The sequence below is a fragment of the Erythrolamprus reginae genome, chromosome Z (assembly GCF_031021105.1).
Source record: "Erythrolamprus reginae isolate rEryReg1 chromosome Z, rEryReg1.hap1, whole genome shotgun sequence".
Taxonomy (NCBI): Eukaryota; Metazoa; Chordata; class Lepidosauria; order Squamata; family Dipsadidae; genus Erythrolamprus; species Erythrolamprus reginae.
In genome coordinates, this window is record NC_091963.1 from 139125336 (window position 1) to 139152033 (window position 26698).

Below are 26698 nucleotides of genomic sequence, written 5' to 3' on the forward strand. Positions count from 1 at the left end.
TCAAAAAACAACTGTGCTGGATTAATATAAGGCATATAAGGAGCATTGGTAACAAGGTTTCTAAATTGTAATTTCCAAGACTATCTATGGAGAAATGATTACATCCATAATACAGAACCATATTAAATATATTCTATTGCTTTGGTTAAATTTTAATTAAATTAACATTTAAATTAAATCATAATTTGTTTCCCTTCTGGTCTCAACTACTTTTGGGACAGTGGTCTATATAGCACACACCATTTTTCAGCTTCATAGAATATATAATTTTTTGGAATACAGTCTCCATTAATTTCCACTCAGAATCACGCTCTCCTTAGAAGATCACTTTATTCTTCTAGAGAAAAATAATTGTAAATTTAAAAAGGAAATATTTCACGTAGAAGCTAAAGTCCAGGGAGAAAGGGGAGGATGTTATATCAGGTATATGCACCTGGACATGCCTTCATAAAAGTCTCTTGTCCCATACGCAGTGATAAAAGTTCAGAAGGCTTTATTCCAAGGCTTCTATTCTGAAATGAAACACATTTTAGAGTATAAATAGGAACTCTAAAAACGAAAGTGATCAGAAGAAACCCAAACTTTCATTTCTCCTCCAAGGAAGAGCTCTACACATTGACAAATTTTTCACCCAGAGGGTAAGTTTGAAACCACTTTGATCTGCACTGTTCTAAGGCTGCTTTCCAGACAGAACTGATCCTGTGTTACCCAGGAGGAACAGCCTACTAATAGCTAATATCTTCTGTTTATGTGCATTTGTTTTATTATCCTTCCCATCTCTTATGTGTATGTATTTATATTCATGGAAGAGCTTCTTCTATTATGGGATCACTGATCCAAAGGAGAAAGGGATGGATACTTGGATTAACAGAATAACAGAGGAGGAATCTTAGGAGTCTTCTAGTCCTGCTCTATGCCAGTGATTGCAAACCTTTTTCTTCCTTGAGTGCCGAAAGAGTATACACACGTGCTATCACGAAGGTGCAAATGCCCACACCCATAATTCAATGCCTGGGGAGGGCAAAAACACATTTCCTGAACCCCTGGAGGCCCTCTGGAGGCCAGAAACTGCCTGTTTCTCAACTTCTAGAGGGCCGAGAAGGCTCATATTTCACCCTCCCCAGGCTCCAAAGGCTTCCCTGGAACCGGGGCAGGGTAAAAACACACTGCACCATCCCCCTGGAGGCTCTCTGGAAGCCAGAAACACCCTCCCGGAGCTCCTGAGCAAGCCAAAAATGAGCTGTCCGGCACATACATGTGAGCTGGAACAGAGCTAGGACAAAGGCTTCCCATTTGCTGCCCTTTCTTCCTTTTCTACACACTCTGAGGTTTGAAAAACAGGTGTCCTTTTTCCTATCCTCCCAAGCTTTTCGGAATGACTCATGGAGCCAACTTGAATCATGATACAGAATAACAGTGTATTAATTTACCTGGCGATTCTCCTAATGAGCAGAAATATTTCTTTGTATACAGACTAGATTTGGCTCAGAGTGTAACCTATATATTTTCTTTCCTCTCCCTTAAACAACATTGATATGGACTATACTATGATGTTGGCAATCATTCTGGCTTTCACCACAGTTTGTTATTAATAGATCATTAGAGAGCCATTTTGGTGTAGAGATTAAAGTACCTGGCTAGAAACTAGAAAAACAGTGAGTTCTAATCTGACTTTATCCATGCAAGTTCTTTCTGTGACCATAAGCCAGCCGCTCTCCCAAATTTTGGATTCAGCCTGGGGAGATCCAGGACCCCATCATTCCAAATTCTCGCCATGGTTTTGGGACGATCACTTTCAGCTAGCACATCACGCAGGACTTGATGTGGGTTCTGGATCCTTTTCTGCTGGTTTGCTGACGGGTCACACCAGCCATACATGTACACCACAGCAATAAAAAAAATAACTTATATATGTACATGCACAGAAGCAAAATCCGTGATGGTGGCACCTAGGGAGACATCGACAGAACCAGCGGCATGACATCATCAGCAACTTACTAGTGGCTCTAAAGAACCAGTTACAACCAGTAGGAACCCATCTCTGCCCAGGACTATTATGATGTGGATAAAATAAAGTATATTTTTTCTTTACGTTTCTGGGTTTCTGAAACTCAGGTGAGCACAAAGGTCTAATAAAAAGATTAGAAGAAATATATTTATCCATAAAACCATGACCAGTTGTCATCTGTTTTAAAGCTGCAAACAAACATGAGAGTTCAGAGTCCAAAGTTCAAAAACATATGAATTTGCTTAATAGAGATAGATTGATAGATAGATAGATAGATAGATAGATAGATAGATAGATAGATAGATAGGTAGGTAGGTAGGTAGGTAGGTAGGTAGGTAGGTAGGAAGGAAGGAAGGAAGGAAGAAAGAAAGAAAGAAAGAAAGAAAGAAAGAAAGAAAGAAAGAAAGAAAGAAAGAAAGAAAGAAAGAAAGAAAGAAAGATGATAAGCAGGCAGGCAGACATAAGACACTTTCAGAAAGCCACCTCCCAAATTGGTTTTCTGCTCTGGTCTATTCAGTGGAGTTGATAACATTTTTCATTTGTCCCTTCCTTCCTTCCTTACCATTTGTTTTGTGAGTTTTGTAGTTACAATGGCATTGAAACAAATGACTTATGATCGGTTTCCACCCTGAGGACTGTTGCAGCCTCCCTGTGGTCAGGTGATCAAAATTTGGATAGCTTGGCAACTGACATGTATTTATGACAGTTGCACTGTTCCTCGGTCATGTGATTACCATTTCTAACCTTCCAACCTCGATTTTGGCAAATAAAGTCAATGGGTGAAGCCAGATTCGTTTAACAACTACAGGATTCATTTAACAACTGCAGCAAAAAAACATAAATTTTATTTTATTTTATTTTATTTTATTTTATTTTATTTATTTATTTATTTATTTATTTTATTTTATTTTATTTTATTTTATTTTATTTTATTTTATTTTATTTTATTTTATTTTATTTTATTTTATTTTATTTTATTTTATTTTATTTTATTTTATTATTTAAATCAAGTTCTATGCCACACAATCACAAAGGACTCAGGGCAGATTACAATCATATAAAAATATACAAATACAATAAAAAGAAGTCAAATATAAAAGTCTAAAACTATAAAACTCCAGTTTAAACAAACCCACAACTCAACTATTCAATCAACTCACATACATACCAAAGTCATAAATTGCAGCAAAACTCTTACCAAATTTCTCACTTAGCAACATAAATTTTGGGCTCAATTACAGTCCTATATTGAGGATTTTCTGAATATACATAAACTTTGGTACTAGGTAAGGAGACCACTCAGTCACAATGGCATCACAGATCCGGTTCTGTCAGTGTCAGTCCGTGCATGTGGCCATATATTTTTCTGAATTTTTGGTGAATTTTCCTATGTTTGGATGGCTTCTCCTCATCCTCTGCTTGGAAGAACGCCCTCCTGCCCACCCCGGGTTAATACTGACATTTATTTCTTCACCTGAAGCACAGCTGATCAGCTGTGTTACGGGCTGAATCCACCTTCTGAGCATGCGTGGAGCAGAGCAAGCACGGGCACACAAAACCTCATAATGCGAACCGGTGACGAAGTTAAGTGGAACACACCCCTGCAATCATTGCACAAACCAAAAGGGCCCCCAGCTGAACTGCACATCTGTTCACCACCTGAGAAGTTTAATGTTGGATGAGGAAGTCAGAAGATCATTTAGAACAAAATTCCCCATTCTTTCCGCATTAGTGGCCCGGAAGGAGAGGGAGGGAAGAAAGATGGAATGGTTGTGTGTGAGGGATGGGTACATGTGTATGTGCAAGTACCAGTTGCCCAGAGGAGTGAGGCTGAGTGCCAGCATGCACCATCCAGTCACTCATGCAGCCCGGTTGTGAATAGGATGTGGATCTGTAGTGGGCTGTGACCCATGACTTTCTTCTTCTTCTTCTGATCTTTGCAGATTCCTGGAGTCTCCCGCCATGCTCGCCTCCAAGATATCCTGCTTGCTGGTTGTCTCTTTGGCCTTTCTTTTGGGGGCTCTGCTGGTTGGGCACAGCCAAGGGCAAAGCTGGCCAGGATTCCAGCGGAAACACATAGACGGTAGTCCATACCCACCTCCAAACCCCAGATTATATTGTGAAAACATGATGCGGGCTCGAGGCATGACCACTCCTTTTTGCAAACCCCGCAACACTTTTATCAATGCTCCTGCCTACACTGTCCAAAGACTCTGCCGAGGCATCTGGTGTCCATCTGCTATTACCAGTGTCACTAATTTCAATTTGGTTGATTGCAATTATACTGGTGGCTTTGCTCCCTATAGCTGCAACTATCGTGCAGATGTTTTGTCAGCCCGCATTCGTATAATCTGTGAAAATCAGCTGCCCGTTCACTTCATTCAAGTTGTACCATAAGCAAAGAAGTGAAATTCTCCTCCTGGCTCCTGAAGAAAACCCTGCAACCATTAACCAAGAATTGTTTTGCTTTATCTCTTCAATCACATCAAGCATGCTTTTGAAAGGAAACGCCTTCTGATAAAAATTTTCTCTTTAGATAGATCTGGACCCGGTAGTTTTGAGGCCAACAGCTTTGGGACCTGTCTATGCATGGCCTCCTTCCTTCCTCCTTCTCTATATGATCCATAGTTACTAATGACAATTATTAAGTGTTATACCACATGATTCTTGACAAATCTATATTTTCTTTTATGTACACAGCGAGCATGTGCACAAAGACAAATTCCTTTTGTGTCCAATCACACTTGGGCAATAAAGAATTCTATTCTATTTGTTAGCAATGCACCTGCTCTTATCCACATCACAATTCATTTCAACTTGGTGGATTTTGTGCATACTGTTGGCTCTACACCTTATTCCTGCAATTATCAAGGAAGTGTGCTGATGACTCATTTGTCAATTCTGTGACAATTATGGGCCCATTCATTGCATTCATATTGTATGAAAAGCAGAGAAATGAAACCTGTCCACTGAAGAAGACCCTGGAAACTTCGACCAAGAATTCAGCTCAACTTCACTTTACTTCTTCAATTACATCAATAATTTGAAATGAAATGTATGTTAATAAAAATTATCTCTTTAAATAGATCTGGATGTGTTGTTGTGAAACCAGTTGCCTTCCCTTTCCATATGCATTCTCCCATTGCCTCCTGTTACTCAGAATTAATCTGATGCTAAACCTGAATCTTATTAGTAGTAGAGGTATAAATCTGTCTGCATATTTGCATAATAAACTGCTTTCTTCTCAATACATAATATTGTTGTGGCTGATTATTCTGTGCCCTTTCTTCCCTGTTCACTGAGTGATTATTTATTTATTTATTTATTTATTTATTTGTTTGTTTGTTTATTCATTCATTCATTCATTCATTTATACATACATACATACATACATACATACATACATACATACATACATACATACATACATAGCGATGGGCGAACCCAACAAAGTTCGTGTTCGGTGGATTCGGGTGAACTTTTCAAAAACTTTGGGTGACATCACAGAACACCGAACCCGAACCTGAACCAAACTCCGAACTTTTAAAAAATAGAAGGAGGCGCAGCCCTGTGTTTGGTGGCGCAGCCCTGTGTTTGCCCACACAAATTAAATTTGCAGGAGGGTGAATGGGGATGCTGAGTAGCAGGAGGAGGCAACAGCAACCATTTGCCAGATTTTACTCAGCAATCCGATATGCCGCAGGTATCACCTTTCTCACAGTAATCCAGTGTGATGGAAGGCCATGCGCTCTGTGATGCCATCGGTCTCTGGCCGCTGAGACCAGAAATAACAGCTTGAGGCGTCAGCTTACACAGAAAAAGGAAAGGCAGAGAAAGAAGGTGGTCCTGCTGTTGACCCAAAATTACATTTGCAAGAGGGTGAACAGGGGGACACAGAGTAGTAGGAAGATGCAACAGCAGCCATCAATCAAATTTTGCACAGCAATCCTGTATGATTGGAGAGCATGCGCTCTGTGGTGCACTGGGTCACTGGCCACTGTGGGCAGTAGTAACAGCAGACTGAACACTGAGGGTTTTCAGCCCACTAGTAGTGATCTGGCACCTCGTCATCACCCATGGCATCTTCATAGTTTATACTTTATTAGAGTTGTATGCCGCTCTTCCACGAAGACTCCGAAGGCTTTACATTACACTGGAAAAGGAAAGGCAGAGAAATAAGGTGGTCCTGCGGTTGACCCAAAATTATATTTAGAGAGAGTGCTAGTGGCTTTAGATTACACGGGAAAAACCGCCCCGAGTCTACAGAGATGGGCGGCATACAAATCTAATTAATAAATAAAAATAAATAAATAAATAAAAGGAAAGGCAGAGAAAGAAGGTGGTCCTGCGGTTGACCCAAAATTACATTTGCAAGAGGGTGAACAGTGGGACGCAGAGTAGCAGGAGGACGCAACAGCAGCCACCCACCAGATTTTGCACAGCAATCCTGTGTGATTGGAGGGCGTGCACTCTGTGGCGTGCTGGGTCACTGGCCACTGTGGGCAGTAGTAACAGCAGACTGAACACTGAGGGTTTTTGGTCCACTAGTAGTGATCTGGCACCTCGTCATCACCCATGGCATCTTTTATTTATTTATTTATTTATTTATTTATTTATTTATTTATTTATTTATTGTTAGAGTTGAAAGGGACCATGAAGGCCATCGAGTTCAACCCCCTACCCAAGAAGGAATCCTATAGTACACCAGTCAAGTGGCAGTTCAATCTTCTCTTAAAAATGTCCAGAGTGTTGGAGTTCACAACATCCGCTGGTAGGTTGTTCCATTGGTTGATCGCTCTGACCGTCAGAAAGTTCCTCTTTATCTCCATGTTGAATCTCTCCATGGTCAGCTTCCAGCCATTGTTCCTCATCCGGCCCTCTGGTGCCCTGAAGAATAAAGTGATCTTCATAGTTTATACTTTATTAGAGTTGTATGCCGCCCCTCCATGAAGACTCCGAAGGCTTTACATTACACAGGAAAACCAGGGGGGAGTTGGGGAGCCCTTGCAGAGTAGTGCCAAAGACTTTAACACATTTTTCACTGATAAAGTCACTCGGATCTGGGCGGACCTCGACTCTGATTGGAGAACAGAGTCGACTGACAACGAGTCAGTCGAGGTGACTGGGGCCCGTACTTGTCCACCTGTCTGGGAAGAGTTTGATCTGGTGACACCTGATGAAGTTGCCAAGGCAATTGGAGCTGTGAGTTCCTCCACCTGTTTACTGGATCCGTGTCCCTCCTGACTGGTTTTGGCCAGCAAGGAGGTGACACAGAGCTGGGTCCAGGAGATTGTCAATGCTTCTTTGGGGAGGGGGTCCTTCCCGGCTCCCTACAAGGAGGCACTTGTGCGCCCCCTCCTCAAGAAACCTTCCCTGGACCCAGCCATTCTCAACAACTATCACTCAGTCTCCAACCTTCCCTTTATGGGGAAGGTTGTTGAGAAGGTGGTGGCGCTCCAACTTGGAAGAAACTGATTATCTAGGCCCTCAGCAGTCAAGATTCAGGCCTGGCTACAACACAGAAACTGCTTTGGTCACGTTGATGGATGATCTCTGGTGGGCCTGGGACAGAGGTGCTTCTTGATCTCTCAGCGGCTTTTGATACTATTGACCATGGTATCCCTCTGCGCCAGCTGGAGGGGTTGGGAGTGGGAGGCACTGTTCTTCAGTGGATCTCCTCCTACATCTCCGGTCAGTCGCAGTCGGTGTTAGTGGGGGGTCAGAGGTTGACCTCTAGGCTTCTCCCTTGTGGAGTGCCTCAGGGGTCGGTCCTCTCCCCCCTGCTATTCAATATCTACATGAAACTGCTGGGCAAGATAATCCAAGGGCATGGGGTGAGGTATCATCAGTATGCTGATGATACTCATCTGTACATCCCCACCCCATGTCCACTCAACGAAGCAGTGGAAGTGATGTGCCTGTGCCTGGAGGCTGTTAGGGTCTGGATGGGTGTCAACAGACTCAAACTCAACCCTGATAATACAGAGTGGCTGTGGGTTTTGCCTCCCAAGGGCAATTTCATCTGTCCGTCCATCACCCTGGGTGGGGAATCACAATTCAAAGTGTTGGTTATGACCTATAAAGCCTTCCATGGCATCAGACCAGAATATCTCCGGGACCGCCTTCTGCCGCACGAATCCCAGTGACTAGTTAGGTCCCACTGAGTTGGCTTTCTCCGGGTCCCGTCGACTAAACAATGTCATCTGGCGGGACCCAGGAGAAGAGCCCTCTCTGTGGCGGCCCCGACCCTCTGGAACCAGCTCCCCCTGAAGATTAGGATTGCCCCTACCCTCCTTGCCTTTCCTTAATAATAATAATAATAATAAGAAGAAGAAGAAGAAGAAGAAAGGCAGCGAAAGAAGGTAGTCCTGCGGTTGACCCAAATGTACATTATAGGTTCTCAGAACAAATCTGTGCAAAAAATAGGTTTATTGAACACAAGCTTTAGTCCAGCACAAACTATACCCAAACTTTCACCATAAAAATATAACTGACTATATATATACATACATAACATGAATTTTACAACTGTCTGTGAGGCTGGTATTGGTGGTGGTAGTAAGGAATGCTCTAACCACTCACTCAGGTGGTGGCACAGCAATGGCCTCTGTTAACCACGCCTGGTTCATTTTAAGAAATGTCAGTATATCCACATTCACGGTATATAGGCAGATCCTTCTGTCAGTGATGACCTCTCCTGCGGTGCTGAACACACGCTCTGACAGGACGCTTGCTGTAGGGCAGGCCAGCACTTCCAGGACATAGAGGACAAGCTCTGGCCACGTGTTCAATTTTCCTACCCCAAAATTGAATTTGTTGGAGGCATCACTAAGAAGAACCATCATGCGTGTGGACAGGTATTCGTCCACCATGAGGGTCACGTGATGCCTTCTGCTATGGGACATCACATCCGAGGGTGGTGTATCTGTGTGGTTGTCGAATAAGGTCTCATGCATATTTGCAACGTCTTCCAATGACCACCCCCCTGTGGTGCTGCCAGTGTCCCCGCTGCATTGCCGACTGCATCCTACTCCTACTCCGCATACCACCACTGGGCACTCCAATTGCTCTGGGAACTCTTCCAATATTGCGTCCATGAACGCACACTTGTACTCGCGTATTCTATGCTCGGGCGCTGGTATGAAGGAGGTGATGCGGTCCTTATAATGGGGATCCAGCAGGGCGGTCACCTAGTAACTGGCTGAGTTGAGGATGTGGGCTACCCTGGGGTCATTCTGCAGGCACTGGAGCCTATAGTGGCTCATGTGAGCCAGGCTGCCCCAAGTCAAGGCGAAGTTTTCAGCAACAGGTCTCTCCTCCTTCTCCTCCTGCTGCCACAAAACTTTACGCTGGCTGGACAGCAGAGTACCTGGCTGCTGTCGGCACAGCCCCCCACTCTGCAAGACATGGATTTGCTAGGAAAATGGGCCTTCCTCTGCCTGCTCCTCCTGTTCCAACTCCCGCTCTGTTTCCTCCTGTCGGAAATCATGCATGGCCTGAAGGGTTTTTTCCAGTAGGCAAACCATGGGGATGGTAGCACTGACGACGGAATTGTCAGAGCTGACCATATTAGTCACGTACTGGAATACATTCAGGATGGAACAAATGTCCCTCATGGAGGCCCACTCATTGGGGGTAAAGTGCTGTGGGTCTGCACTTCGACTTGACTGGGGGTTATGAAACTGGTAATCCACTATTGCCTGCTGTTGCTCACACACCCTTTTAAGCATATGAAGCATGGAATTCCAGCTAGTTGGCAAATCACAGATGAGGCGGTGGGTGGGAAGGCCAAAGTTCCTCTGCAGGGAAGATAGGCAAGCAGCAGCAGGGTGGGAACATCAAAAGTGCACGCACACCGCACGCACTTTACCCAGCAGCGCTGACATGTCCATATAATTGGCCAGGAACTTCTGCACCACCAGGTTGACCACATGCACCATGCAAGGGATGTGCGTCAACCCCACTTGGCCCAAGGCTGCCACAAGGTTCCGCCCGTTGTTACACACCACTTTCCCCGGCCTCAGGTTCAGCAGCAGCAACCACTCATCTGTCTGCCCCTGGATGCCGGTCCATAGCTCCTGCGTGGTGTGTGGTCTCGCCCCCAAGCAGATGAGTTTCAGCACCGCGTGCTGCCGTTTACCCATGGCCATTCTGAAGTAGGCGGTTGCTGGGCTGCGCTTACTGGATGTGGAGGAAGAAGACGGGGAAGCAGAGTAGGAGCAGGAGGCAACAGCAGGCACCAACTGATGTCTAGTAATCCTGGAATGGAATGGAATGAAATGGAATGGAATAGAATGAGTTCGAAGGGATCTTGGAGTCTTCTAATCCAACCCCCCTGCTTAGGTAGGAAACCCTGATAGCGAATCTTTTTTTGTTTGCATGCCAAATGGGGGTGGGTGGGTGTGCTGGCATGCATGTACATGCCCACACTCCTTCCCTCTCTCCCCATGCATGCGCACATACACCCTGTGCTTCCCCCTGCATATGCACATAGGCATTTCTGAAGCCTGGTAGGCAGTGGTGGGTTCATACTAATGTGGTCCTGAGAGTCGTACTGGCGATGTGAAACCCACTGATTTTTGGCATTTTTTCCCCTGGGCATCTCCATTGTCAGAAGAAGCCCCTCCCCCCACCCCCCCCCACCCCCCACCCCCCCCCCCCCACCCTCATCAAATCGGACCTTTATTCTTTGACCGAATATGACATTGCAGAATCATATTGCAACACCTGAAATCAAAATGTAAATATTTCTTTCTTCAGCAGGAATATTGTCCTCTGTAAAGTATGGGTCTCTTTCTCCAGCAGGAATATTGCCATCAACATTCTGATTGACAAGCTCAGCATTTTAGCCACTGAGCCACCACGCCCATCACATTATCACTTCACCATAGCATAAGACAGAGATTGGCATTATTGACAGTACATTGGTATTAAAGTATTGGTATATGTTTCATTAATAAATGTGTTTAGACAATGTTCACATATTCTAAACCTATCTAAATAGATTCATTTTTATATCAATTCTGGCAGGTTCAGTTTTGTGGGTTCCTTTCCACCCCCCAGCCCCCCAATGGAATAAAAATCAATGATTTGGAGATTTACATGTGGATAAACAGAAATGGAAATTGTGTTATGCATTAGGGAGGATCCTTGATATTACAAGGTTCAAAAGACAGTTTCTCTCTATTATGCAATGATTACAAAAATGTACTTTTCTTTCAAGAGTTGAGCAAACACTTTATCCTGGGAATCATGATTGGAAGATTATTTTAATGTTTGTAAAATGTTCTGTTTCTATCATTCTGTTCTGTCTGGATGGATCAATCCATTAGAAAGCACACACGCTAGAAACATTGATCAAGGCAGATGTATTATTGTTTATACAAAGTCCAGCAAGAAATAAATGAATTCTAAGATATTTCAGGCTGACAGTGTTCCCACCTATGGAGCATAGATAACACTGGATGCAAACCAGCTAGAGGCATAAACCTTCCTTAATGAAGTATCTCTGGTATTTATCACTTCACTCACTCAGCTTCTGTAAAAGCAGGAAACAAAATCCATGGAATCAGAAGCAGGCTCTCAAGGCACAATTTTCATGATGAACGTTGCTTGCCACACCTTTTCTCACATCAGCCTGTCCTATAAATACTGACACTGTGTGGCTAAATGTCCCATAGATCTAATCAATGCCTAGAACCCCTTCTGGAGCGATAGTCATGCCTGGCTCTCATTCTTCTGACCCTCACATCTAAGAGAGGGTCCTCAAAGTCCCCACCATCATCTGGCTCAGACAATACTCTAACTGGAGGTTCTACATCTCTGGTGGTTCCCCAGTCTCCAATTCCCCTTCACTCTCACTCTCAGACTCAGATGGCAAGAACACTGGCCTGCAATGCCAGTATTCCTGTGTCTTCTGGTCCTCAAAATCTGACCAGCTGAGCCAAATGTAGACCACTCACAACGCAACACCTTCAACTTGAGCATTGCAGGAATTGATCATGCTGGGAAAAGAATAAATGAAGTGATTCAGAGAATTGTTCATGTCTGTGTGATATCAATTAATTTATTCCTTAAATTATTCCATCAACTGATACCACTCCCCTGAAAGGAGTTTATGGAAATATGTATGGATGATCAAGACTCAAAGAAAGTGTCAACATAACAGTATTTTATTATTTTAATTATTAAGGGACTTTCCCAAAGAATCTGAGGCGTAAATAACAGTTAGTACAGAACATAAAACTGCCTGTTAAAATTTCTGATGCAAACACAATGCCAGAAACTCTTAATATCAGATACTATGAGTTATATTTAGCATGGTCTGTATGAATCGTGACTAAAAGAATGTATCTTCCAAGAGGTCCTCTTCTTCTGTAAGTCCAATTCATGTGAACCTCTCACCTTATGGAATCAGTGTCTCTTTCCTACAATGCATGCTTGCAGATGTAAGCATTCCGTTTGTGACATGCGGTGTTGTTCCATTTAATGAAATCTATGAGGAATAAAAACAAGCAGGGATTAAATAATGGGATGTGTTCAGCCAGCCAGCCAGTCTTTGGGATTCAGTAAAGCATGACAAGATTAACCCATAATGGACAGATGCTGCCTCAAAAGCAAAAGGGGACTCTACCGTCGTAGTGTGTAATCTTTTGTAAACAGAATTGGAGCAAACCTTGCACATCATCTAGCCCAAGAGTGTCAAACTCAATTGTGTTGAAGGCCACATCAGAACTTCTGTTGGCCAGGCTGGTGTGGCGGATTATGTAGATGTGGGCAATTGAGTGGGAATGGCCAATTTGATATCACTCACTGGGGGTGGCTGACTGGGTGGACATGGACAACTGGGTGGGCATGGCTAATTTCACACCACTCTGCTGGCATCTTTCCTCTTCGCACTGAGTAGACAGGGCCACTGGCCTGATGTTTCCTTTTCGTAGTGGGCAGACTAGGCTGAGGCCACACTGCCCCAATATTTCCTCTTTATATTGGGTAGATCAGGTCAAAGGTATGTGGGCTGGCACCTTACATTTTTCAGGATGGCCCTGCGGGCCAAATCCAACCACATTACAGGCTGGATCCAACCACATAACAGGCCAGATCCAGCCCGCAGGCCTTGTGTTCAACACCCCTAATCTAGCCTAAACTCCTGTCCAAGCATGAGACCCAATACCATTCTGGACAGATGGCTGTCCAAACTCTTTTTAAGAAACTCCAGTGTTATTGCACCTATGAATTCTGAAAACATGCTATTTCACTGATTAATTTGTTTTCACTCCAGGTAATTTCTTCTTAGTTCTTGATTATATCTTTCTTTTCATACATTACTCCTTGTCTTGCCATCTGGTGCTTTAGACAATAAGCTGGCTCCCTTTTCTTTCTGACAGCTTCTCAAATATCAGAAGACTGCTATCATGTCACTAGTCCTCTTTGTTATTTAGACAGTCCCAGTTCCTGCAATAGTTTATCATATGCCTTAGATGCCAGATCACTAATCAGTAGTGAAATCTACTTACCTTCTTACCTTCTTTACCGGTTCGTAAGCACTTTGTGTGTGCCACCATCACTTGCACTATTTCACTCTCTGTGTATGCACAAAAGGCTTTGCGCATGGGCGGAGGGTTTTAAAAAATGGTGATGTCTGGGTGAGTGGATGGAACCTCATGCTTCTAGAGGTTCTCTAAACCACTGGTGGCCACCGCTACTGTTACATCCATATCGGGCTGAACTGATAGCATTTCACACTTGCCCCTAATCATCTTTGTTGCTTTTCTCTGCATTCTTTCTAGAGTCTTAATATCTTTTTATAGTGTGATGACCAGAACTGGATGAAGTATTCCAAGTATACCCTGTCTTGTTCTCAATCAAGGTTCATGGATTTTGGACACTCAAACTCATATCCTGTTCCAGTTTGTTGTTTTAGTTGTTTAATTTTAAAATGGAAATAATCTGAATCAAAGCCATTGTGCATGGTCAGGAAAGCCTAAGCTTCCTGCCAGAAAGGAACTCATTGATATTACTTAATTAAAAAATACCTCTATCACTGTTCCTCTTCTCCTCATTCATTCATTCATTCATTCATTCATTCATTCATTCATTCATTCATTCATTCATTGGATTCATTCATTCATTCATTCATTCATTCATTCATTCATTCATTCATTCATTGGATTTATATGCTGCCCCACTCCAAGGACTTGGATAACCAGTGGCCCTGTTCCCGATTAGGTCAATATAGGCTTACAGGAAAATAGATAAAATAAAATAAATAAATAAAATAACAATATATCATAAAAGGTCTAATAATTTTAGTTTAGCCATTTGCATTCAGGTAGCAAGAGATGGATGCCTGGGTTACAAGCTGAAGGTCAGCTAATGTACGTTGTTCCTTCCTAAAGAACAGGGTCTCCAAACTTGGCAAATTTAAGATTTGTGGATTTCAACTTCCAAAATTCCTTCCTGGGAAAATCTGGGAGTTGAAGCCCACAAATTTTAAAGTTGCCAAGTTTGCAGACCCCTGTTAAAAAATAAAAAAGGAGGTCTCAGTTCTTGTGGAAATAAATTCTATTGCCTTTATTTTATTTTCCAACCCATTAGCTATGTCTGGTAGAAAACTAGACTTGGGAAGGATGGGGTATCTAACCAATAGCTCCTGGAGCACAGGTTTACCTAGTTCAAGACGCTATTACTTGAATTCTCAAGTTGCATAACATCTCAATATGTTTAGATTTAGGGGTTAAGGATATTTTTTAACTTAAACCATGTAAATCAGGCCGCTGCGGCCTGTTCCACAAGCCACATTAAAACAAATCATTATTTAGCATCATAATCACAGTGAGCCATTGACTGACAGTTTCCAGATCAGGCTAAATGTTGGGAATAGAGATTTAGACCCATTTCTCTCTGATTTGCCCTGAAGATCTTCCCACTGTGACTGGTGTACACATATTCTAAGAAAAAGTGTTCACCACTATTCAAGTGATTTAGCTGAGGTCAAGGAATGTTACTGAACAGGAGAGTAATGCCTGTTGGCAATATGTTGAAAATTTTCACCTTTATGATCTGTGATGGGTGCTGCTTCATATTGATGATAGGACTCCTTTGAAACATTAGCTCCATGTACAGGACGGACCAACTCAACACAATATTCCTTTGTTCTCAAGTTGGGTTTCCCCAACATCCATGCCTTGTAGTTGTAGGTGGATTCATCAGACCATCTCCATTTTCCATTCTGTGTGATGAAAAGAGGGGATAATGCAACAGTTCAAACCTGAATAAAGTTTTGGTTCCAGATTGGTCTCCAAGGGCTTTGAATTGGAAAAACCAAGAAGTGCAGGGGAGAGAGGGGAAGAAATAGGGAGATTCCCCAAGCTGCTTTTTCAAAGGGCAACTGGACTTTCTTTGTTTTTCCTTGAAAATATTTTACTTCACATCCAAGAAGCTTCTTCAGTTCAATCAGAACAACAGTCAGAGCAGAAGAAGCTTCTTGGATGAGATACAAAATATCTTCAAGGGAAAAGAAAGAAAGTCCATTTGGAAAAAGCACTTTTGGGACAACCATGATTTGGATGACTGATAATCTCCATAGACAAATAGGGAATTCCCTATGAAAAGACTGCTGAAACAAAAGAGAAGGTAAAAGGGCAGAAATGTAAAAGAAAACAAAAACCTAGAAAAGCCCATTTTTATTATTTGGATTCCAGACTGATTGGAAACCAATATCTTATCTCTGGCACTACAATAAGGATCAAGGAGAATAAGGAAATCTTGCAGGGCTTACATTGTGTTATCACTGACTAGCACAGCTTATTTTTATTTTTACTTATACCTGCATATATTATTTTTATAAACAACCCAATGCAGATCTTCCTCCCATTTTCTCCACAACAACCTTATGAAGTGGATTGAGCTGAGAGAAAGTGACTTGCTACCTATGTAACTGGGTTTCATAACTCAGATCAGATTTAAATTTACAGCCTCTTGCTTTCTACCCTTACCCTGTTGCTGTAATCACTAGAGCAAACTGGCTCCTCAGTTGATGAAATGGCAAAGTTTCAAGGATAACTTTCGGGTATACAAGATTCCTTAGATTCTCTGAGCAGCCTTGGGCAGAAGCATCACATTTGTCCAATTTAAACTCCTTTCTTGATGCAGAGATTGCAACTAGAATTTAGAGGACATCAAAAAAAGGGATGTTTGGCTACCAAAATGAACCAAGGGAGGGGAGAATATTTTTGGAGAATAAATATCTTCTCTGAAGGATGAGTTTTGTCCCCACATTTGAAGCCCTGTTGAAAGTTTAATCAGATTTGTTATTATGTATTGTTTTTTTACCATTGTTGTGAGCCGTCCCGAGTCTACGGAGAGGGGCGGCATATAAATCCAATAAATCTAAATCTAATCAATTATAGGTCTCTGAGAGTTCTACCTGGAAGGTTCTACCTGGCCCAGGATACTGCAAAAATATTTATGGCAGATTGGAAGGTTATATAATCCATGTGGTTTGGAATTTCTGGAGACTGTGGTCTCAACACATCCCTGGCTGAAAATTACTAGAGATTATCTTTTGTAGGAAAATAAACCTGAGATAGAAATTCTGTGTAGCCCATTTACAGTGATGCTAGTTTTATACAGATGAGAAAGTGGATTAAAGCTAATGTCTCAAAGAAAAAAGAGTGTAGACAATAGAAGAGGAATGGAGACATTTGGAACAATTATTTTGATACAGTATATGCTTTGCAGTGAAAAAGGTCAACTGTAAGCAACGTTAAGCAAACAGTATGGCATTGGGCCAGAATACATCCGGAACCGCCTTCTACCTCACGAATCCCAGCGGCCGATAAGGTCCCACAGAGTTGGCCTTCTCCGGGTCCTGTCGACCAAACAATGTCGTTTGGTGGGCCCCAGGGGAAGAGCCTTCTCTGTGGCGGCCCCGGACCCGTTCAATTTATGTGGCAGCGGCCCCAAAAGCTAGACTGCATCAATACAGGGTTAGAAGCAAGATCACATGAAGTTCTAGTAGCATTTTACAAAGCCTTAGTAAGACCACACGTGGCATACTGCATCACCACAGTATAAAAAAGATGTTGAGACTCTTGAAAGACTTCGGAGAAGGGCAACAGGAATAATTCGCAAGCTGGAGGGTAGAACATATGAAGAACAGTTACAGGATTTGGGTATGTCTAGTCCAGTGGCTCCCAATGTGGGGCCCATGCCAGGGACAATTTGATTTTTAATGGGGGCAATTGGAGACTTGTTTAAACCAAGCTAATGGCCTTTGAGGCTTTCCCTGCATGTGTAGAGTTCACTTTTTGAATAGTAAGAATTATATGTCATGGGGGAGGTATAGGGATTTTAGAGATGCTTGGGAGGGAGGCATGGCCAAAAAAGTTTGGGAACCACTGGTCTAGTTTAATAAAAAGACTAGGGGAGAGATAGTAGCAGTTTTCCAACATTTGAAGGACTCCTGCCAAGATGGGGGAGGTCAAACAATTTTGCAAAGCACCAAAAGGCAAGACAAGCAACAATGGATGGATACTAGCCAAGGAGAGAAGCAACCTAGAACTAAGAAATTTCCTAAGGGTGAAAGCAATCAATCAATGGAACAAGATCCCTTCAGAACCTATGGATGTTTCATCACTAGAAGCTTTCAGAAAGAGACTGGACAACCATTTATTCGAATTGATATAGGGCAGTGATGGCAAACCTATGGCATGGATGCCACAGGTGGTACATAGAGCCATATCGGCTGGCATGTGACCCATTGCCCCAGCTCAGCTCCAACATGCATGTGTGTGCCGACCAGCTGATTTTTGGCTCACACAGAGGCTCTAGGAGGGCGTTTTTGGCTTCCAGAGAGCCTCCAGAGGGATAGGGGAGGGTGTTTTTACCCTCCCCCGGATCCAGGGAAGCCTTTAGAGCCTGGGGAGGGTGAAACACGAGCCTACTGGGTCCACCAGAAGTTGGGAAACAGGCCATTTCCGGCCTGCAGAGGGCCTCCAGGGGCAAAGCTGTTTTTGCCCTCCCTAAGCATTGAATTATGGGTGTGGGCACTCACGCATGTGCGATAGCATGAGGAGAAGAGAAAAAAAGGGGGGAGGTTCACCATTACTCATACATGGTGTTCTGCTCAAGTAGGGGGTTGGACTAAAAGATTTCCAAGGTTCTTTCCAACTCTACCATTCTATGTTGTAAGAAAAGGGAATGTTTATGTAAAGAACATGAAGAATACAAAGACACAGACCTGAACACAGAGAACAAAACTGATGAGAAGAATGAAGAGGCTTGCCAGCAGCATGAGCATCAAAACAAGCGATGGGCGACTCAGCTGCAGAAAATGAAGAGTGTTCCCAAATCTTATATGTCTTCCATCAATGTTTTGGAGACAAAAGTAGCCCAAGTGGCCAAACAGCAGGATGCCAATAGAGAAGCCAGCAAGCAGCTTCAAGGCTGTGCTGAGAAGAAGATGAAGGAAGTGAGCCTGTAAGTTAAAGATGAAAGTCATAATGATGATAAGCAAAGGGGCTTCCATGGAACTCCTAAGATAAAATGGTTTGGAATTGAGAAAGGATCAGAAAAAGTAACCTAGTTCAGCTTAGCTTTCTGAATGCCAAGAGAGTCATAAAACACATTTTCTCAAAATGTTGGCCCACAGATAAGTCAGGGTGAAGAAAAAATATCATGGTTTTAATAGAGCACTTTTTTTCAGGTTGCTTGGACAGAAGCATGGAAAATATCAGGCCATTTTAATGAATAACCAAAAAGAAAAATTTTATAGAAAATGCTTCATATAAGTATACACTTCTTCTGAATGATTTTCAAATCATGCTTTGACCTAAAAATATATCAAGAAAGATGTGTGTGCAAAATGCATTCTTAAAAGATACGAGGGTCACCCAGAAAGTAATGCACCACATTTTTTTTCTCTCAGCCTACAGTAATGGTACAAATGCAAAACTTTAGATATACATTGGTTGAATTGTCATGAGTGCATGTGTAAATTTTGCATTTCTTCAGATAGATAGCATAGCTGCAGCAGTGTTTTAAAATGGCATGTACGTTACAAGCAGTGTGTCATCATTGAATTTCTTACTGCGGAGAAAGAATGTTGGGAACATCCACGAACATTTGTGTACAGTTTATGGATAATCTGCAGTCGACAGAAGTACGGTTAGTCACTGGGCAGAAAGGGTGAGGACATTTGAAGATGGTTCGGCAGAGCTCCAAGACTTCGTGACCAGAACAAGGAGTGGTACCGACAGGGATACATGCCCTTGTGTCTCACTGGAGGAAGGATGGAAATTACATGGAAAAATAGGGAGTGTGGAAGAAACATCATTCTTTCTTGTATGTAGGTTTCATTGTGTTCAATAAATAATTGTTGAAGAAAAAATGTGGTGCATTACATTCTGGGTGACCCTCATATCTGGCTGAATTTTCATACAAACATTTTAAAACTATTTGCAAACTAATTCCAAAAAAGACATCATATTGGAAGAACTGTACTATTGGGAATGGAGAGGACTATATAAAGTTTGCTCCTAAGAATCTAAAACTGTAAATCAGAAATGCATGAAAAATTATGGAGAGAAAACATGAAGTATTACTAGATGAAATAAGACAAAGGAATACTCAGAAAAGTATGGCATAACAAAGAGCATAAAAACCAAAGATTCTAAATTATTATGAAGATTTTGCCCTTCACTGGTGGGAGGAAATCTTAGGTTGTACACAATACCTCAGTCTATGTCATAGGAATAGGAATATTCTTTACTGGCCAAGTGTGATTGGACACACACAAAAATTGTTTCCAGCGCATAAGCTCTCTATGTACGTACAAACAACAAAGTGATAAACCATAGATCATAAATCATAAGATACAATCATAATTCATAAGATACAAACAAGTGATAACTCATGAGATATCAGTAAGAGAAAGTAGTAGGAGAGATGAGAAGAGGAGAAAGAGAAATTAAGAAAGAAGAGAAAATGAGAAGGACAATAGCAATACAGGCTTTTGCATCAATATTGGGTAAATATCTTTAGGCAAAAGGCAATGCTGTTGGAATTAGGTATTTACTAGAGGGATGGCATAGGGAGAAAATATTTTTGTGTCTTGCTGCTTTGGCGAGCAATGCTCTATAGCAGCATCCTGAGGGGAGAAGTTATAATAGTTTTTGTCCAGGATGCAAGGGGTTTGTAGAGATTGTCTCGGTCATCTTCTGGCCCATGCAATATATAGGCTTTCTATGGAAAGCAGGGTGGTTGGAATTGTTTTTTCTGCGGTCTTAACTATCCATTGTCCAGTTTGGTTACTGTGCCAAAACAGACAGTTATTGATATATGAATGACACACTCAATAATTCCTATGTAGAACTCAGAGAATTTCTGTCATCTCTCTTGGCAACACTGTCAGATCTGATTAATGCCAGGCTGCCAACAGGAAATTATAGGGCTATAGACTAGATTGAAATATACTAGAGATATTTTCATATTACCAAGAAAGCTCCATTGATTGGACTCCATGGAATGATGAACTCAACTCAAAGGAGACTATTTTTAATTACGTGTCATGTAAAGTATAAATATTAGAAGACATGGGTTGAGCAGAATAATACAGAACCTCTAGTTACTTACATGTCTAATGTCATGCAATCCAATCCATACATTGCTGGGCTTAGTCTGATAGGACACGATATGATTAGCCACTACTAGAGTCTCTGCAAGAGTGAGTATAGATGCCAAATGGGTCCCACGATGGTAACTCTGGCACTCAATCTGGACAGCACAAAGGAAATAAAGTGTTTGAGTGGTACTGTCTCTTTCTTCTGCATCTGGCTAGCCAGTAGCATGGCCAGGATCAATGCAATAGAGGGAAGAGTCATAAAGTGACACTAGAACTACATGGAATTATGATGTTTTGATTCTACTTTCCCATCTCCCAGTCTTAAGTTCCATATTCTGGTAGAGGACCCAAACTATTGGAAGTTTTCTGGATTTTCTTTTGAAGGGGTTTCTATTTCACTGACTAAATGTCAGGAAGAAGTAACCAGGATCAGGAGTCAATTTTGAAGCACTAAAAGTTTATTACATTTTACTTACATCTGTTATAATCATGTTACAATTATCTGATCTACTAATGGTTAAAGCAAATTAGTACTAGATAAGAGTCAGCTGGACTTGGGTCTCTTGTGACTGTGTCAAGATTCCAAACTGATGTTACATTTGACCCCACCTTCAAGCCATCACCTATATCTAGCTTCCAGCCATAATAAGAATTACTTGTGATTAGCCTTAGCCATTTCCTGCATCCTGCAATGTTTTTATGTTGTAACTTACTTAGGATTGTTGGATAAGAGATGGGCAGCAAATAAATTTTATAAATAAATAAAACTCTCATAATTAGCTGATCTGGATTTGGAGGGAGATGTAGTTTTGTCCAACTGTCTGCCTGGCTAATTTCCATACAGAGAAACAAGGGGAAGGCATTAGATAGCAAAAAGATGAATTTGACCAGACCAGGGTTGAGAATTCAAACTCTCAATACAAAAGTTAAAAGAAACAAGTTTAATCAAAGGCAAACCCATAAAATACACATTACCTTTCTGGATCAACAGCAAAGTAACTGCAAAGAAAAATAAAGGGTTCCTATTCTAACAATAAAACATTCTATACAAGTGGACACCTAATGAGCCATGATGTGTGTGAAGAAAGAGGGAGAAGAGGGGGGAACAACAAAGTGGAGACAACTATACTTAAATATAGTAATCAGGGGTGTGAAGGATTAGCCAGAAAAGGAAAGCATTTAAAAAGACACAACTCTTTTATTCCAAAATCCATACAGGGGTGACTATTCCAACAACCAGGTTACATAATCTGAAAGTCAACTCTCATATTCAGAACTTCCTCTTACCTCAGCTTCTTCCCATGTCTTCTCGGCCTCAAAATATCCATAGCAGTTGCCCTGGTACTGTAGCCACTCTCTAGCACAGGTGTCAGCATTAACTATTGTATATGGGTGGGATATAGATAAATAGGAAATGCAGAGAATGGAATCAGAAGAGGAATAATCTACTACTTAACCAAAAGATCTTGCAACATATATTTATTCAGATTGTTGGTTAATCTAGATCAATAGCCTTTACACTATTAACACTTCGCTAATTTCAACTCCCTCAGCCAACTTAGAGGAAATGCTGCATAAAACAGAAATAAAAAATGTGTTCTTTTGCAAGTATGCCCAAAATTGTATTTTAGTTAATTGTTCTTAGTTAGGAAGTGTTTATTCATATTTTGCAAACCCGGGTCTTGAAACCCTGCCAAAAGTTAAACCAGTTCTACCATGCATGTGTTGTACTGTATAACTGAGTAGCATTTCTACAAATTGAAGATTTGTTTTAAGAGAAATAATGCTGTTATTCAAATGAGCAGTTCTCTTTTGAAATACGTTTGGGTAATTCATTTCCATAGCTTCATTTACTCTAATATAAATAATGTTACACCCTAAGCAACGTTATAGGTTTGGGAATGAAGGAGGTAGTGCTACCTAAAATAATATGTAATAACTCACCTCCAAAGAAAGGGAATGAAAAGAGAAAGCTGACCAGGAAGGGACTCAGATAAATAAATAATCCCATTCTCTAAATTCACCTGAAAATACCAAATAGTGATAGAGACAAGTCAATAACAGGACCTTTGGTAGGAACATTCATGCACAGATTTAAACTTGTTCTGTATCTGCAATTTTCAAGAGTTAGTATTGCACAATACTTTGCACTGATAGGGTTTCAGTCAAGTAAATTAATTTGTATATAAAGCTCAGTGTTACATTAAGTTGTGGTTTATTTGACTTGATGGTAAAGAAACAGAGTTTGGTTTATCTTATAGTCAAAACCATGAATCTTGTAACCATAGCCTAATATTCTAGGTCTCTATGGTTACAGAAAACTCCAATTTCTTAGCACATTGTTATTTTTAAGATAAGAGGAGAACATTATTAAACATATGGAGGAATAATAATAATTTAGTAGGCTTGCATGAATATCGGACACCCCCAAATCAATTTGGATAGTTTTGGAACATTGAACGTATTTATTAGATTGAATGGGCCTAAACAGAGCCAAAATAATTTAGGTAATGTTCCGAATCAAATCTTGTTGACAAGTTCAGATTAGATTGGTTTATTCATGAGTCCAAACATATGGATTGAACTGTATTGTGTTTGCACTGAATTTGATGAGGGATATCACCATCACCACCACGACCATCATAAAATTTACAATTGTTGTTATTGCTCTGGAGAAAAAAAATCTTAATGTTAAAAGGCCTCTTTAATGGTGCACCATATTCAAACAAAATCAGTGCTTCAACACTGATATATGATTTGATAGTAGTTGAGTTACAATGGTAATTTGGACTGGGATTGACATCACTATGTCAATCTGTGATATGCACAACATTATGTATATATAGTGTTATATCACTGCATATATGATATAGTGTTATATCATATAATTTTATAGTGTAATGTCATTGACTTCTTTGACTTAGCTGCAGCAATCCAGGATGTTTTGGTAATTGCAAGGTCCTTAAGTGGGAAGCAAAAGGAGTCCCAAGTAAGGTGGGCCAAACACTTACCTCCATTGTGATGCAAACCAGTAGGGAAAGATAAGTGGAACCACCCCGATACATGTATGTACATAAGTATAGTGAGACTAAGCAAGGAAGCCTCACCTAAAAGAGTGCAGAGAAGAGCAACAAAGAAGATTAGGGGAATAGAGGCTAAAACATACGAAGAACTGTTGCAGGAATTGAATATATAGTGTGGTAAAAAGAAGGATTAAGAATGGCATGTTAGCAGTCTTCCAATATTTAAGGGGCTGTCACAAGGGGGTCAACCTATTCTCCAAAGCACTTGAAGGCAAGTCAAGAGGCAATGGATGGAAACTAATCAAGGAAAGAACAACCTAGAATTAAGGACAAATTTTCTGATAGTTAGAATAATTAATTAATAATTAATCAGTGGAACAATTCACCACCAACGCTAAGAGATTAGCCAACCATTTGTCTGAAATGGTATGGGGCAGTGATGGCAAACCTTTTTGGTCAGCATGCCAAAAGAAGATGTGTGCATGTGTTAGCACCCATTCCCTCCCCCTACACACTTGCGGACCCCCCCACACACACACACACACACTGCATAAGCGCATAATCCCTCCTGTCCCTGTGCAGGCTCACTGAAGCCTGGGATGGTGAAAAAATGGTCAAATGGGCAAATCGGAAGTTCGGAAATATAAACTTCCAGTTTGTCTGTTGTGCTGTTTTTTGCACTCCAAGGCTTCAGAAAGCCTCCGGAGGATATATGTTGAATATATAGTGAATATATAGGATATATATTGAATATATAGTGTGGTAAAAAGAAGGCCTTCCCCAAGGACAAAAACCAGCTAGCTAATGCATGCATGCTCAATGGAGCTCATACAGGGCAATGTCTCGCGTGCCCTCCAATATGGCTCCATGTGACACCTGGCGCACGCATGCCATAGGTTCTCCATCATGGGTATAGGGCTTCCTGCTTGAGCAGGAAGTTGGACTAGAAGACCTCCAAAGTCTCTTCCAATGCTCTTATTCTGTTTTTTGGCCAGTTTCCTATTGACTTTGCTTAAAAGAAACTGATAAGAAAGGTCACAAATACAATTATATGGCCACCGAAAGCTCCAGCCAGTCAAAAGTAGAAGCTGGTGAGCCGAGATGGCACAGTGGGTAGAGTGCAGTATTGCAGGCCACTAAAGCTGACTGCTAGATCTGCAAGTCAGCAGTTCAAATCTCACCACCAGCTCAAGGTTGATTCAGCCTTCCATCCTTCCGAGGTGGGTAAAACAAGGACCCGGATTGTGGGGGCAATATGCTGGCTCTTTTAAAAAGTGCTATTGCTAACATGTTGTAAGCCACCCTAAGTCTAAGGAGAAGAGTGGCATAAAAAAATCAAATGAATGAATGAATGAATGACCAAATTTTGTTTGAGTGACCACAGTATTGAAATGACTGGAACTTTGAGGACCAAACCTACATTCCTTTGGGCAGCATCATCAAAATTTCCAACAGCCACTAAAGGTAAATGCTAATAAGTTGAGGACCTCTTAAAAACCATCCTTAAATGGCGACAACAATCCCATGGTGGGGGAGGGGAACAAAAAGCAGGTAATCTAGATCCTCACCTGAATCTTTCACCAGACTATGATGGGGTTTCCAGCTGAAGATGATCTTAGAGGTTTTGTGTTTCACAGGTGTCTGTTATATACATTTCAAGAAGGTGTGATGAAATAACAAGGGTAACAGGTGTTAGGAAATGTCTTCACATACTAATGCAAACTGGGATGTCCAGTTACTAAATGCTATAACAAGCCCCAAGGTAAAGGTAAATGTCTCTATCACAAGTGACTCACAAGTGATCCGTCTGAAGGTTACTTCTACAGTTTTCAGACAGATAACTTCAATTAGAGGGATGCAATTATCTTAGATTGAACTTATGTACCATGAAAGGTACATTTTGGGAGATGGTCCACATTTATCAATGATCACTCAACCTTTTCTTAGATGGACAAAGAAAACCTTATCATTGCTATCTCATTGGCAATGACATATTTTGAGTTGAAGAAGTGAATGAGAAGTGAAACATCTTCAAATTAAAACCAGAAAATATCAGCTGCCTCTTGAAAAAGCATCTTTCGTAGACACATGATCTGGATGACTGAGAATCTCCATAGACAGATATTTTGAGGCAAGTGCTCTTTCCCAGTTTTGCAGGCAACATAATAGCAATAGAAATAGAAATAGCAATATACCGCTTCGCAGTGCTTTACAGCTTCTTCTAAGCGATTTAAAGCTTAGAGAGGGCTGTAAAGCACTCCACAAAGCCAGGGCTACAAATGCAAATGCTGTGACAATGGTGCTCACACATGTCTGCCCAACATATGGCAGAACATTTTATGCCTGTATAGGCCTTCCAGCCACCTGTGGACACAACATGTACAGCTCACAACCCATTAGATGTCAAGGTCCTCCTTGAACACAATGGACAAACATCATCAAGTGATTTACAGAGAGTAAGCATATTGCCCCAACAATCTGGGTCCTCATTTTACCAACCTTGGAAGGATGGAAGGATGCATCAAACTTGAGCTTATTGAGATTTGATCTGCCCAACTGCTGGCAGCCCGTGATCAGCAGAAGTAGCTTGCAGTACCACACTCTAGCCACTGCACCACCAAGGCTTGACAAAACAAAATGCAGATATGATGGCACCATTCCCAGTACTGAGTCACCATAAAGATGGTCTTCTAAATTTGTCTATGCAATAAACCATTCATTTATCTAAAAATGATTTGTCTTTGTGCTTTTTATTTTAAAGAGCACATTTTAAAAGCACATTTATTTTAAAATCAAAGAACTGAATAGCTCTGAACCAAACATTGGCAGTTTCTTTGGGGCTCAATAGAGTCTTTTTTAGATGAAATGTCTTTTGAAAATAGAAAGAAAAGTGTATATTTAAAAACATGAAAAGGAAATTGAAGGATGAGATACATTGAGAGGTTTTGATTTGCAGCTGACTATGACTCATACCATTTATGCAACTACTGGTCTTCCATTATAGTGCAAACATTAAGGTGATTGATAATCTTAAGAGAGAGT

The 26698-nt window shown here is 41.3% G+C and overlaps 1 protein-coding gene and 1 long non-coding RNA gene across 2 annotated transcripts; one reads left to right on the forward strand and one right to left on the reverse strand.

Annotated features, from left to right (window-relative positions):
• The first annotated feature begins 455 nt into the window (after positions 1-455).
• LOC139153580 (uncharacterized) lies at positions 456-5256 on the forward strand. Its single transcript, XR_011556854.1, has 2 exons — positions 456-638; positions 3952-5256. It is a non-coding gene; the product is annotated as an uncharacterized lncRNA (long non-coding RNA).
• A 6912-nt stretch (positions 5257-12168) lies between these two features.
• On the reverse strand, positions 12169-26314 carry LOC139154155 (regenerating islet-derived protein 4-like). Its single transcript, XM_070728588.1, has 7 exons — positions 26156-26314; positions 25225-25297; positions 23645-23740; positions 21921-22084; positions 20645-20785; positions 15062-15239; positions 12169-12503 (listed from the first exon to the last, which is right to left on the reverse strand). Exons 1-7 carry the CDS (start codon positions 26312-26314, stop codon positions 12436-12438), a joined length of 879 nt encoding a protein of 292 aa, XP_070584689.1. The 3' UTR covers positions 12169-12435.
• Between the last annotated feature and the right edge of the window lie 384 nt (positions 26315-26698).

Coding starts and splice junctions, on each gene's coding strand:
- LOC139154155 (XM_070728588.1), bottom strand. CDS start 26,314: ATGGTGCCATCATATCTGCATTTTGTTTTGTCAAGCCTTGGTGGTGCA. Junction 23,741..25,224: donor TAGTCTGGTGAAAGATTCAG/GTGAGGATCTAG, acceptor GCACTCTTTTAG/GTGAGGCTTCCTTGCTTAGT. Junction 12,504..15,061: donor ACCCATCACAGATCATAAAG/GTGAAAATTTTC, acceptor TATTCCTCATAG/ATTTCATTAAATGGAACAAC.